The following is a 13,653-nucleotide window of genomic DNA, read 5'->3' on the forward strand; positions in this document are numbered from 1 at the left end:
AAATTGATAGTGTCCTAATTCAGGGAGCAAATATCCTGTCACCCACCAAGATGACTCTATGGCTAAGGCTCTCATAGCAGAGCAGGCTCCACCGTGTACCATCAGAGTGAAGGCATGCTTACCCTCCACAAATGCTTTTTTCCCTTAATATTCTCCCCTTTCCCACACTCTCAGAATTTGTCTATGCTTCTTTTATATTCTAAGCATTCTGGGGCTTTATAAAAGGGCTATGCACATTACTGATGTTAAGCTCTATTAAAGAGCTGGACATAATGTCAAGAAGAAAACTATTCAGGGCAGAATTCCAGAAAACACAGACCCAAATGACTTCATTCCTAGCTGAATTCTCATATGGCTCTTCACCCTAGGAATTAGGGTGTTTGGGGGAAACCATTATGGATGCTGACCTCGCTTTTACTGTGCATCACAAATCAACTCCCAGTGTTCAGAAAGCACCTCAGATGGCCATATTTTAGAATCCCTTCAAGGATTTTAGAAGTAGAGATAGACCTCACCAATTATAGTCTCTTAAGTCAACTGTTCCTGCCCCCCATCCCCAACCAGGTATAATAAAACACATGATTTGATTCACTTACTTTAAATACTTGCACAACTTTGAATTTCATGGATTTCCAGACCATGTATTTTGAAGGTCAAGACTTGTTACTGTTTTACACATGTTCTGCCTGCCATTCAATAGGCATTTATTTATCTTACTTGTCTAGCAGGATGCTTATTATTCTTGTATCTCCATAGAGTATCAAGTCTTGCTTCATTATTTGTTCATGTGTCCGCTAATTTTGGTTTATATGGTTAACAGGCAAAATGTTCAACACAATTGAATTGAGGCAACTTGTTCTGCCAAAAAGAGCAAATAACTGAACTTCTAGAAGGTCTTAGAACTCTTCCATTTAATTCTGCACTTACCAAGAAGCTATTTGATTGAAGGTTCTTCATTGGCAACAAAGTTACAATGATAATAAGACTTGGTCTCCTGCCCTCAAGGAGTTCAGAGTGTGTACTTCATGAGGGTCATGGGAAATAGAAGTGCTCCTACCCGAAGAGGGAATGAATCCTAGCCTGACACTTTCCCTCACCACAGTGTGAAAGTTCAGATGAGGCAGTGGGCTGATCTCCTGTAGGAAATCAGAGAAGCCTGCCTAGAGGGACCAGTTGCCGGGGTTCTTGTCCCAGCATTAGGAAGGGGTGCAGCAATCTGGAGAAAGGAGCTGATGCATAGATTAAGAAGGAGTCCAAGGACGAAAGATAATTTTGAAAGGCATTGGGGGTCAGAGGTGCTTCAGCTAAAGGAGCTAAAGACTACCCCTTGTCTAAGGACCCCATGCTATTTATTAACACAATTTGTCCTAAAGCAAGGTGGAGATAATATACTTCAAAGGGTAGGTTTTACAGAAGCATTGTTAGGTTGAGGAATAGCCTACAGCTGTTCAGGTGTTTGGCCAACAGGAGGCAATAACATGCAGATTAAGATGCTCTGAGCTGTCTGGCAGCAAGCAATAATCCTATTCAGGTTTGGGGGAAGTGCAATTTAGCCATTCCAACAGATAATTACATTTTGTGACTCAGCCCTTGTTGAGTCTCCAAACTTCACCAACCTTTTGGTGAAACTCTTGTAATTATGACATGCTGGAATTGGTTCCCAGCAACCAGTATTTAAAGTGGTCTTTACGACATTAAAAATGGGTAGGGCCCGGTCATGCAAGGAAGAGAAGGTTGGGAGGAAGGGCCCACCCAAGAACGAAACAGCACAAGAAGTATGAATATTAATCAATGATTTTAGATGTAAAGGTTCCATGTGTTCAGCCTATTATTACGTGATACAAGTTGGTCCAGAGAAGATAACATTAAATTGAGGCAGGAGAGACCTCCTAAGCCCATCTCAGCAGACTTAAACCCAAAACCAAAACCAAAGACCTTGGGAATGCCTTGGGCTTTCAGTAATGATAATATGATTTCTTGAAAATAAGCAGGACAAGCAATAATGCAGTTTTTTTTTAAGTGACCTAAATGTCAGGTCACAGCCACTCTTGGTCAATAACACACAAGCAAAAATCTCTATAGAAGCTGCTGAGGATGTTAGACTATCCCTTAGGTGAGGGAATCATTTGTGAAGCAAATATGCTTTTGGTGTTTCTGGATTTTGTCCTCTTTGGTTTGTCTTTGAATGTGTGGTGGTCCAGGAGAGAACCTCACCCATCATGAGACTCCCAACAGCCTCGTGTGGAAAACAACAACAAAACGAAACACAGGTAAAGAGCTTGAAGCACAGGAGACAAGGAAGCAATTCTGAAGTCTTAGAAACAGAGTTTGAATCTTTTCTTTGGTTTTCACTTTTTTTACTTTAAGAATAGGAACCCACAAGCAGGATTATTTATGAAAAATATAACTCCATGGCCTGCTTCAGCCATTACTGTAAGAGCACCTTTCTTAGATATGAGTTCTTTTCAGAAAATTCTGAGAGGTTGTGTAACGTCGAATGCTTTCAAGGCTCAAATCAGGAGTCAGAAAACATCTCTGGGACGAGAAATGCTCCCAAATCTCTAAGGTTCTCATTTAAATTTTAAATTTTCTAGCATATTTGCCTTAAACCCATTCCATGGTCATGAGAGCAGTGAAATGTTATTTCATTGTAGACCCCTCCTCTTGGGCTAACTCTACGTGGAAGGCAATTTTGATAAACATAGGTAACCACTGTTATCCAGCCCTTTCTCAACAAATGCAAAGAACGAGGAAACAGAACCAAAGAGATTCAGGCAACAAAACCAACCACAGCCAACATTTATTCTTGATCTTTGTCACTACTTCTTTCGTGCTTCCTTATTTTCCTCCACACATTAAATATACAATAACCAAAACTTTATTAATATACACATAAAGAAAACATGGGCAGCATGCAAGTATAGTAGGTAGTGCGTAAACCCAGCCAGTGGTTGTTTCTGCCGTGGGCCTCTATGTGGTCTGTGAAGGGCTTGAGGCACTCCCAAGTAGAAGAACCTCAAACGAAGAGCAACACAAGCCACACTGAACTACAGGAGGCTAACAACACCAAAGAGTTTCTGTTCAAACTAAGAGACAAAGTTCATCTTTTAATTTTAAATAAAACTTTACTTTGTTTTTTTCTCCAACAAATGTTTTTAAATTAGTGAAGGAGAAAGGATGGATAAGAAGCATAAATTGAATCCAGGAAGTTCTGTGGTAGATGACTGATAAATCTCCTTGATGAAGAAAAACAAAACAAATGACACCCCAGACTATTTCATCATCCCATCTTTCCCTAAAGGGGAAAAACACATATATTTTGTTTTGGGATAAATAGCTAAGGCTTTTGCAGAAGGAAAAGTATCATGAGAAAATGGAAAATATCTCTGATGTCTATAGCATACAAAATACCTAAAAGTAATAAAATATTAAAGGGCAAGAAGGCATATCTGTAAAAAATTATAGTGTATATGTTGGTTGAAAAGCAAAAACTATGGGATTAAATGGTGGTGTTATCCAAATGGCACTTGTACAAACATTCCTTTTCAAATTCAATTTCTCAGAGGTTTGACTTCAGATGCCTGAGCACTTTCAACATTATCTTTGCCTTTATTCTTCTTCATTCGAATAAACACAACTGTTAAAATTATACCTGAAAGAGAAAACTCAGGGTCAAATAGATGGAATCTTAAAATACATTTATTTATAAAGCAATAAGTACCCTGGTAGGAAGAAGTGACACATACAACTTCATTTATTCTTGTGGTTCAACAAAATTGTTTTGTCCTGGTGAAAAGGGGATTGTAGGCCTTGACCTTCTTGGATAAGTAAGCTTATCACTTTTCTTATTGTCAGTAAGTATGCACCAAGTCCAAATCATATCTAAGCTGGTAGCTATTGCTTGGTCTCTATCAAAGAATATAGAATCTAATGCCTGCACTACTCTTAAAATTAAATGTGTAAGCATCAGACAGAGTTCCTGAACTTTGTACTTAGTCAATAAATGTTGATTCCAGTCGTTCATCCCTTTCCATAGAAGAAGTAGTCCAATTAGAACAACCAGAAAGCTGTTCTCAGACGTGTTCACCTGCCGAAAGCCTACTTTCACTATGTCCACATCAAATATCACATTTTCCTTGTCACCTTCCTCATGGCTCCAGATTGAGACTATCTAACCTCTGAGATTTTACCCATCTCTGAACTCCTTCAAAATTACATTGTGCCTTTTAGCACTAAATATGTACTATAAGTCAGAGACCAATATGGAAAAGGGAGTTGTTTTTTAATTAATGTGGCAGTTAAGTTCACAGGAGAAATCATGGCAGAAAGAACTGGATGCTCAGAGACCCATTTAGAAATGTAAAGCAAGGACCCTGGAAGGTGGCCCCTGGTGGCTCTGGAGCCCCTCCAAAGAAGTGCCCCAATCTGGCGGGGGGCAGGGGGAGATTAACCCCCACACATCTCTGCCACCCACACCAGAGGCCTACATGCTACATCAGTGCATCAGCAGCAGTCGCAACTGAACACCACATCCAGGTGAGCCAGGGGTCTGTCCCACATACCAGTGTAATCATGACAATTGTGCCACTGGGCCCCACAGAACACCTCTACATAAGGGCACTCTCCATACTGTAAGACATGGCTGATCTACCTAATATGTACAATAAACAGAGAGACTTAGGCAAAATGAGGAGACAGAGGAATATGTTCCATACAAAAGTACAAGATAAAACCCCAGAAAAAGGACCAAATGAATGGAGATAAGCAATCTATCAGATAGAGTTCAAAGTAATGATCATAGGATGCTCACTGAGCTCAGGAGAAGTATGGATATACACAGAAAGAACAAAAAGATAGAAAATGTAAAAGAGAACCAATCAGAACTGAAGAATACAATAAACTGAGATGAAAAAATGCACAGAGGGAATCAACAGCAGATTAGCTGATTAAAAAAACACACCAGATAAGTGATATGGAAGACAAAGTAATGGAAATCACCCAATCAAAACAGCAAAAAGAATAAAAAAACAAAAAAAAAAACAAAACATGATCAGGAGAGTATAAGAGACCTCTGGGATATCAAGTTTACTAACATTTGCATTAAAGAGGTTCCAGAAGGAAAAGAAAGATGACAGAAAACCTATGTGAATAAATATTGGCTGGAAAAATCTCCCTAGCCTGGCAATAGAAACAGATTCCAAGCAGGGATGGGGAACCTTTTTTCTGCCAAGGGCCATTTGGATATTTATAATATCATTCGTGGGCCATACAAAATTGTCAACTTATAAATTAGCCTTCTATAGTTTGTCAAACATTTAATTAACTCACCCCTAATGCCTTGGCAGGGTCAGACCAAATGATTTCAAGGGCTTTATACGGCCTGTGGGCCAGACATTCCCCACCCCTGAACAGGGAGCACAGACAATCCCAAACATGATGAACCCAAAGAGACCCACATGAAGACACATCATAATTAAAATGTCAAAAGTTAAAAACAAAGAGAAAAATCTTAAAAGTAGCAAGAAAAAAAAATGTTACATACAAAGGAATCCCCATAAAACAATCAGCTGATTTTTCATCAGAAACTTTGCAGGCCATAAGGGAGTGGTACAATATATTTAAAGTGATGAAAGGAAAAACCTATAACCAAGACATACTCTACCAGATAATCTTATCCTTCAGAATTGAAGGAGAGAAAATGAGTTTCTCAAACAAGCAAAAGCTAAAAGAGTTCATCACCACAGAACTGGCATTGCAAGAAATATTAAAGAAACTTCTGTGAGCAGAAAAAAAAAAAAAAGGCCAAAACTAGATATAAGAAAATATATAAAAGGAAAAATCTCACTAGCAGAGGCAAACATGTAGTAAAACTAGTGGATCAACCACTTATAAAGCTAATATAAATGTTAAAAAACGAAAGTTGTAAAATCATTTATATCAACAATAATTAGTTAAGAGATACAAACATACACACACAAAAAGATACATAATGTCAAAAACATAAAATGGGTGAAGGATAGAGATATAGTACTTTTAGAAAGCATTTGAACTTAAGCAATCAACAACTTAAAGTAGACTATTATATACTACTAGAGGCTCAGCGCACGATTAAATCTTGCGTGTGTAGGGTCCACTAGGCCTAGCCTACCATCAGGGCCATATCCATTGCCCTGTGATACCTCGCATGCTCTGCGGACACCGCTGACATCCCACCCCGCCCACCGCGAGAGCCACTGGTTGTTTGGTCGTGATGCCATTACAGTCCTTTTATGATATAGATTATATAATCTCATGGTAACCACAAACCAAAAACCTATAATAGATACACACAAAAACAGAGAAAGAAATCTAAATATAACACTAAAAAAACTCATCAAATCACAAGGGATGAAAGCAAGAGAAAAAGAAAGGAACAGAGAAGAACTACAAATATAACTAGAAACCAACAAACAAAATGGCAAAAAACACATACCTATCAAAATAATTTCTTTAAATATAAATAGACTAAATGCTCCAGTCAAAGGACAGAGGGTGGCTGAAAGGGAAACATAACAAGACCTATACATAATGTTGTCTACAAAAGACCCACTTCAGATCTAAATATAACAGACAAAGTGAAGGGATGGAAAAAGACATATGCAAATGGAAATTTAAAAAAAGCTGGGGTAGCAACACTTAGACAATATAGACTTTAAAACGAAGACTGTGAGATGAGACAAAGAAGAGCATCGCATAATGATAAAGTGCTTAATCCAACAAGAGGATGTAACACTTGTAAACATCTATGCACCTAATGTAGGAGCACTCAAATATGTAAATAAATACTAACTGACATAAAAAGAGAGATCGACAGTTATACAATTACTAGTGGCCCGGTGCACGAAATTCGTGCACATTAAAAGGGGAACTTTAATACCCCACTTTTATCAATGAATAGATTATTCAGAGAGAAAATCAACAAGGAAAATTTGACCTTAAGGGACACATTAGACCACATTAACTTAATAGATACATATTAACATATATATATATATATATATATATATATATATATATATATATATGCACACATAAGACATTCCCCAGGATAGAACACATGTAGATCACAAAACAAGTCTCAATAAACTTAAGAAGACTGAAATCCTATCAGGCATCTTTTTTTTACCACAATGCATGAACTAGAAGTCTACAGGGGCGATCAAACTGGAAAAAACACAAATACATATAGACTAACCAACATGCGTCTAAACTACCAAGGAATCAAATAGGAAATTAGAAACTATCTTGAGATAAATGAAAGCACAACTCTTTGAAATTTATGGGATGCAGCAAAAGTAGTTCTAAGAGGGAAGTTCCCAGCTATAAAGGCGGACTTAAAAAAGAGAAGAAAAGAAAAGAAAAAAGAAAATCTCAAGTGAAAGTAAAAAATCTAACTCTAAACCCAAATGAACTCAAACCCAAAGCAAAGAGAAGGAAAAAATAATGAAGATCAGAGCAGAAATAAATGAAATAGGGATTTAAAGAAAAAAGTTAAAAAGAGGTGGTTCTTTGAAAAGAAACAAAATTGATAAAACTTTACCCATATTCAAAGATAAAAAGTGGCCCAAATCAATAAAATCAGATGTAAAAGAGACGATGCAACGGCGGATCACTATAGATTGCCATGGATTATAATTATACACCAACATTTATGCTTTAAAGCCTCACATTTCCCAAAGTAACCAATCACACAATGGAAGGAAGGGGGTGATACTAAAACTGTACCTCCAACCAGGAAGGTCTGACATGGTTTACTGGTGATCTATATTCTTGGCTGTCACCTAGGTTGCCGCTTGACCAGCCACCAGAGCAGACCCTTAGGTGAGCCAATGTTTCTAAGGACCAGAACAGAAATCCTTGACTCTGAGAGGTTACACTCACCAATGACCAATAATGTGGTCAGGAGTATGCCAACTGTCGAGCCCACAGTAGGTATCCCAGGCAGATGACCTACTGGCCGGAAACACCTCCCTTCCGCACACGTGCAGAAAGTGACTGAAAAGCAGAACAGGATTTGGTAGTTTAAGTTTTTTAAGTGAACAACTGCAGAATCAGCTCAAAGGTGACAATTCTTTCCAACTCCCCATGGTAACAGACAACATCCCAGGTTGCCTGCAGCAAAATACCCACCTGGTAAAGAGACAGTCCCCTCCAAGGGTGGCCGGCCCCCATCGTTGATGCGGATTGGGACATTATAAACTCTCTCCTCGAAGCGGGTGTGTTTGGTGGAGAGTCTGGCATGAGTTCCTGTCAGAACAGGGGTAAAATGAATGCCACCTTCGGTACCCAGATCAGCAGGAATCAAGCTCATATTTGAATCACATACTGAGGGTGACTGGGAAATAGTTAAGTATAAGTATGAGTTAAACTACCCAAAGTATCTCCACTCCACATGTACCTTCCATAATGTCAAAAAGAGTTAATGCATTTTTCAAGTCCTCAGTGTATGATTTCTCTGTAGAAACAAATACTAAAAACAGTCAGTTATCATAATCCCCAGTAGTTATGTTCATAAAGTTGCCATGAACACTGAATTATAAAGAAAAAATATTTGAAGAAATTATTGCTAATTTCCCCACCCCCAAATTTAATAAAAACTAAATTCTCAATCTAAGAAAAATCAGCAAATCTCAGGGAAAAGGAAAAAAAACAAAAAAAACAACCCACAGCTATGAAAAGGCACATAATAATTAAATTGCTTAAAGTTAGTAATAAAGAGAAAATCTTAAAAGCATCAGAGTAAAAGGACACATTACATTCAAGGGAACAAAAAAGAAAAAATGTAATCCAGAATACAGTGGAGAAATCTTTAAAGTACTGAAAAAAAAAAAAAAAAAAACCCCACAAAAAAAAGGCTCAATAAATTGAAATGTATTCCAGTCAAATGTTCTCTGGTCACTAAGGAAATAAGTTAGAAAGTAACCAGGAAGATATAGAAAATACTCGAATATTGGGGAACTAAATAACACACTTCTAAATAACTCATGGGTCACAGAAGAAATCTAAAAAAAAAAAAATAAAAATTATAAAGTATTTTAAACTGAATGAAAATGAAAACACAATACATAACTTTGTGGAATGCAGTTAAAGTGACATTAAAGGATAAGTTTATAGCACCAAATGCCTATATTAACAAAAAAAGAAATTCTCAAGTTAATTACCTCAGCTTCCACCATAATGAAAATAATACAAGAACAAGTTAAATATAGCATAAGAAGAATAAAGAAAATGATATATATCTATAAGCAATTAAATATGAAGCAAAAACACAATAGAGAAAATCAATGAAATCAAAAGCTGGTTCTCTGAGAATATCAATAAAATGAATAGCCTTTAGCCAGATTGGTCCGCGAAAAAAAGAGATATTATTTTCCAATATCAAAATGAGGTCATACCACCACAAAGCCTAAAGATATTAAGTGAATAATAAAATAATATTACAAATAAGTTGTGCCAATAAATTAAATAAATCAAACGAAATAGACAAATTATTTGAAAGATATAAACTACAAACTCAACCAAGAAGAAGTCTATAATTTGAATAGCCCTATATCTATTAAAGAAGTTGTATTTGTAGATAAAACTCCAGGCCCACATGGCTTCACTGGTAAATTCTACCAAATTTGAAGGAAGAAAAAAATTTGTTTTTACACAAACGGTACCAGATCATTAAAGAGAAGAACATTCCTCACTCATTCTATGAGGCTAGCAGTACTCTGGCATCAAAACCAGACAAAGACACTACCCCCCAAAAAAGTAGACTAATACGCCTCATGAATATAAATGTAAAATTTCATTAAATCAAATTCAACAATATAAAATAATATTTCACAACTGAATAGGCTTTATCCTAGGAACTGGTTTACATCCCAAAGTTGATTCACCAATTAACAGATTAAAAAACACATACACACACACACAAAGCAACCATACAATCATCTCAATAGATGCCAAAAAAGCACTTGAAAATTTTAACACCCACTTCTAATTTTTAAAAAGCAAACAACCTTCTCAGCGAGTTAGGAAGAGTAGAGAATGTCCTCGACCTGATAAAAGGCATCTACAAAAACCCACAGCTAACTTTAGCCGTGATGGTGCAAGAGGAATGCTTCCTCCCTAAGATCAGGAGCACGCCAAGGTATTTCTTCTCTCGCTACCTTCATCCCAGCATTGTACTGAAGGTTTTAGCCAGCAATAAAGCAAAATTAATAAATAAAAGCATTCAGATTGGAAAGGGAATAAAATTGTTCTTATTTACAGACAACACGATTGTATATGTAGCAAATTTTTGGAATCTAAAAACAAGAAAGTACGGATAATGAGGTCAACAACGTTATAAGATACAAGAATAACACACAAAAATCATCAATTATATTCCTTAAGCCTGAAACTACTTAATAACTAAAATATTTTAAATACCAGGCTTAGGTGAAAATATGAAATGCTTAGGGGAACATTTGCAAGGACGATACACTGAAAATTAAAACACATTGCACAGCAAAATTAAGAAAGACCTAAATAAAGGAGACATATGTCATGTTCATGGGTAGAAGATTCAATTCTGTTACGATGTTAATTGTCCTCTAAATTCAGCTATAGATTCACACAATTCCCATCATAATCTCCATCAGCTTTTTTGGTAGAAATTGATAAACTATATTCTAAAATGTATAGAGACCTACAATCGATGAAATAATCTCAAAAATTAACAAAGTTGGAAAAATTACACTGTTTGATTCCATCTTATTATAGAGTTACAGTAATCAAAACAGTGCAGTATTGGTATAAAGACAGATAAAGCGATCAATGAGACAGAAAATCCAGAAATAGATCCACATATGTCTGTGGTCACTGTATTTTTGATAAAACTGCCAAGGCAATTCAATGTGAGAAGGATATTTTCAATAATGTTAGGATAATTAGCCATATTAAAAACAATGAACCTGGACCTTTACCCTGCACCATGTACTAAAATTAACTTGAAATCAATCGTAGGGCTAAATGTAAAAGCTAAAACTATGAAACCCTTGGGGGGAAAATTGGAAAATTTTAGAGACCTCAAGTTTGGCAAAAATTCCTTAAACATCACATCAAAAGTCACCAACTAAACAAGGAAAAAATAAGTCAGATATCATCAAAAATCTTAAATCTGTTCTGCAAAACACACTGTTGAGAATGAAAATGCAAGCCACGGCCTGGGAGAAAATGTTTGTAATATGTACCTGACAGATAATTTGTACCTTTACTATACAAAGAATGCTGATGACTCAACAATAGATACCCAACAGCCAATTTTTTAAAAAAATGGGCACAATATTTGGCCAGACACTTCACCAATGAAGATATATGAATGGCATATAAGTACATGAAAAGATGCTCAACATCATTAGTCACTAGGGAAATATTAATTAAAACCATCATGAAATACCATTACACTCCCACTAGAATGGCTAAAATTAAAAAGACCCAGCATAGCAAGTATTAAGAAGAATGTTGAGGACTCTCACACACTGGTGGGACTGTAAAATGTTATAGACTACTTAGAAAGCAATGTGGCAGTTCCTTAAAAATTTAACCATACAGCTACCATAGTACCCAGCATTGCACTTCTAGATATTTAACCAGGAAAATGAAAGTATATGCTCCAACAAAATACTTGTTCACAAATGTTCGTAGCAGCTTCATTTGTAACAGCAAAAATTGGAAGTCACCTAAATGACAATCAATTAGTGAGTGAATAACAGATTGTGATAGAGTCATACCATGGAATGCCACTCTGCAATTAAAAAAAAAAAAGATGTATTGATACATACAACAACATGGCTAAAACCCAAAATAAATATGCTCAGTGAAATTAGCCAGATGAAAAAAGATTACATATTGTATTACTTTATTTTGATAAAATTCTTTAAAATGCAAACTAATCTATAGTAGATAGAAAGCAGATCAGTAGTTCCCTGGTGATGGGGAAAAGGCAGAGTGGGCTGAAAATGGGGACTCTAACAGCGTATAAAACTTTTTTGGTGGCGGGTGTGTGTGTGTGGAAATAGTCTTATCCTGATTGTGCTGACTGCATTCAATAGTGTTCACATATGTCAGTTTTTATAAAATTGTATGCTTTAAATGTGTGCTGCTTATTGTATGTCAATTATATATAACTAGAGGCCTGGTGCATGAATTCATGCACCAGTGGGGTCCCTCGGCTTGGCCTGCAGGATTGGGCCTAAACCAGTTCTCTGACATCCCCCAAGGGGTCCTGGATTGCAAGAGGGGCTGGGGAGCGACGCGGGAGGTTGGCTAGCCAGGGAGGGACTATGGGAAGGTTCCAGGGTGTGTCTGGCCCATCTCGCTCAGTCCAGATTGGCCAGATCCCAGCAGCAAGCTAACCTACCAGTTGGAGCAACTGCCCCCTGGTGGTCAGTGCACATCATAGCGACTCTTCAACCTGCTGACTGCCCCCTGGTGGTCAGTGCATGTCATAGTGAGCAGCTGAGTGGCCTTAACATATCATTAGCATATTACACTTTGATTGGTTGAATGGATGATCGGACACTTAGCATATGAGGCTTTTATTATATAGGATAATAAAAGTGTAATATGCTAATTAGACCGGAAGTCCTTCCGGACGACCTTCCGGATGAAACAAGGGCTGCGAGGGAAGCCCGTGTCCCGGGTGCCTGAGGGAAGCCAGTGCCGGCAGCCGGGGGAAGAAAAACATACTCTTGCATGAATTTCATGCATCGGGCCTCTAGTATTTCAATAAAGCTGTTTTTAAACATCATTATGAAATCTGTTTCTCAGCTGCCACTGGAAATCTTGTAAATGCTGCTCCGATTGCTAATATCCAACTCTCCGTCTCCATACACTACGGGGATGGCTGTGTGTTAGCCATCTTCCCTCCCTCCAAAGCCTAGGGCTTTCTCCCCTCTGGAGAGCTCCCCTCTGCAAGTTCCCAAAGCAGGCGGCCCCTCCCGGGAGCCTGGGAGAATGCCCTGTGCTGAGTGCTGCAGGCCCATCGAGGCAAGTGAAAGCCAATGTCATCACCCACCAGTGCTTTTCTCCATGTGCTTTTGACCACTCACCATTGATTTTGGAAATTTCCCAGTCGTTCTGTAAGCTTTCGCTGCCAAGGGCAAAGGTAAACTGTGGACCCCGAAAGGGCTGCAGATCGTCGTCCGTGGCCTCGATGATGAGGCTTCCGGGCGCGCTGAGCGGGTGGCAGAGGAACAAGCCCGTGTACTCCTTCGCTAGCCGCGGGGGGTTATCATTCACGTCCTTCAGAGCCAGGTGGAACCCCGCTGTGGTGCTCAGGGAGGACCCACCTAGGGAATTGAGTGGTTGAAACGGAATATCAGCTCTCTCACTTCCTCTTAATAAGAAAGAATATTTCTTTTTTTTTTTTTATTACAATTCAAGTAGTTGGGTATATTGAGGTAGCAGAAAGATAACAAATCAGACCTGGTAAAAAGCCTTCATGATAATAATAAGATGGATGTGCTAATGTCTTACAGACATTACTTCAAAACGGCTCTGGTTCGCATTTCCAGGCAGAAGGCCGAGGCCCAAAGAAGGTGTGTGACTTGCCCAAGGTCATACAGCAAGAAGAGCTTCCAG

The 13,653-nt window shown here is 37.9% G+C and overlaps 1 protein-coding gene across 1 annotated transcript in view; it reads right to left on the reverse strand.

Moving 5' to 3' along the window:
• Nucleotides 1-2,772: 2,772 nt before the first annotated feature.
• Nucleotides 2,773-13,653, reverse strand: part of CDH17 (cadherin 17) — a 45,817-nt gene continuing 34,936 nt past the window's right edge. Inside the window, exons 13-16 of the mRNA XM_080646562.1 lie at nt 13,122-13,361; nt 8,170-8,286; nt 7,921-8,034; nt 2,773-3,652 (exon numbers count right to left, since the gene is read on the reverse strand). Of these exons, the coding sequence (XP_080502688.1) occupies nt 3,552-3,652; nt 7,921-8,034; nt 8,170-8,286; nt 13,122-13,361 (572 nt within the window). The 3' untranslated portion in view covers nt 2,773-3,551. The remainder of the gene's footprint in view (nt 3,653-7,920; nt 8,035-8,169; nt 8,287-13,121; nt 13,362-13,653) is intronic.

This window comes from Plecotus auritus (assembly GCF_963455305.1).
Source record: "Plecotus auritus genome assembly, chromosome: 11".
Classification (NCBI taxonomy): domain Eukaryota; kingdom Metazoa; phylum Chordata; class Mammalia; order Chiroptera; family Vespertilionidae; genus Plecotus; species Plecotus auritus.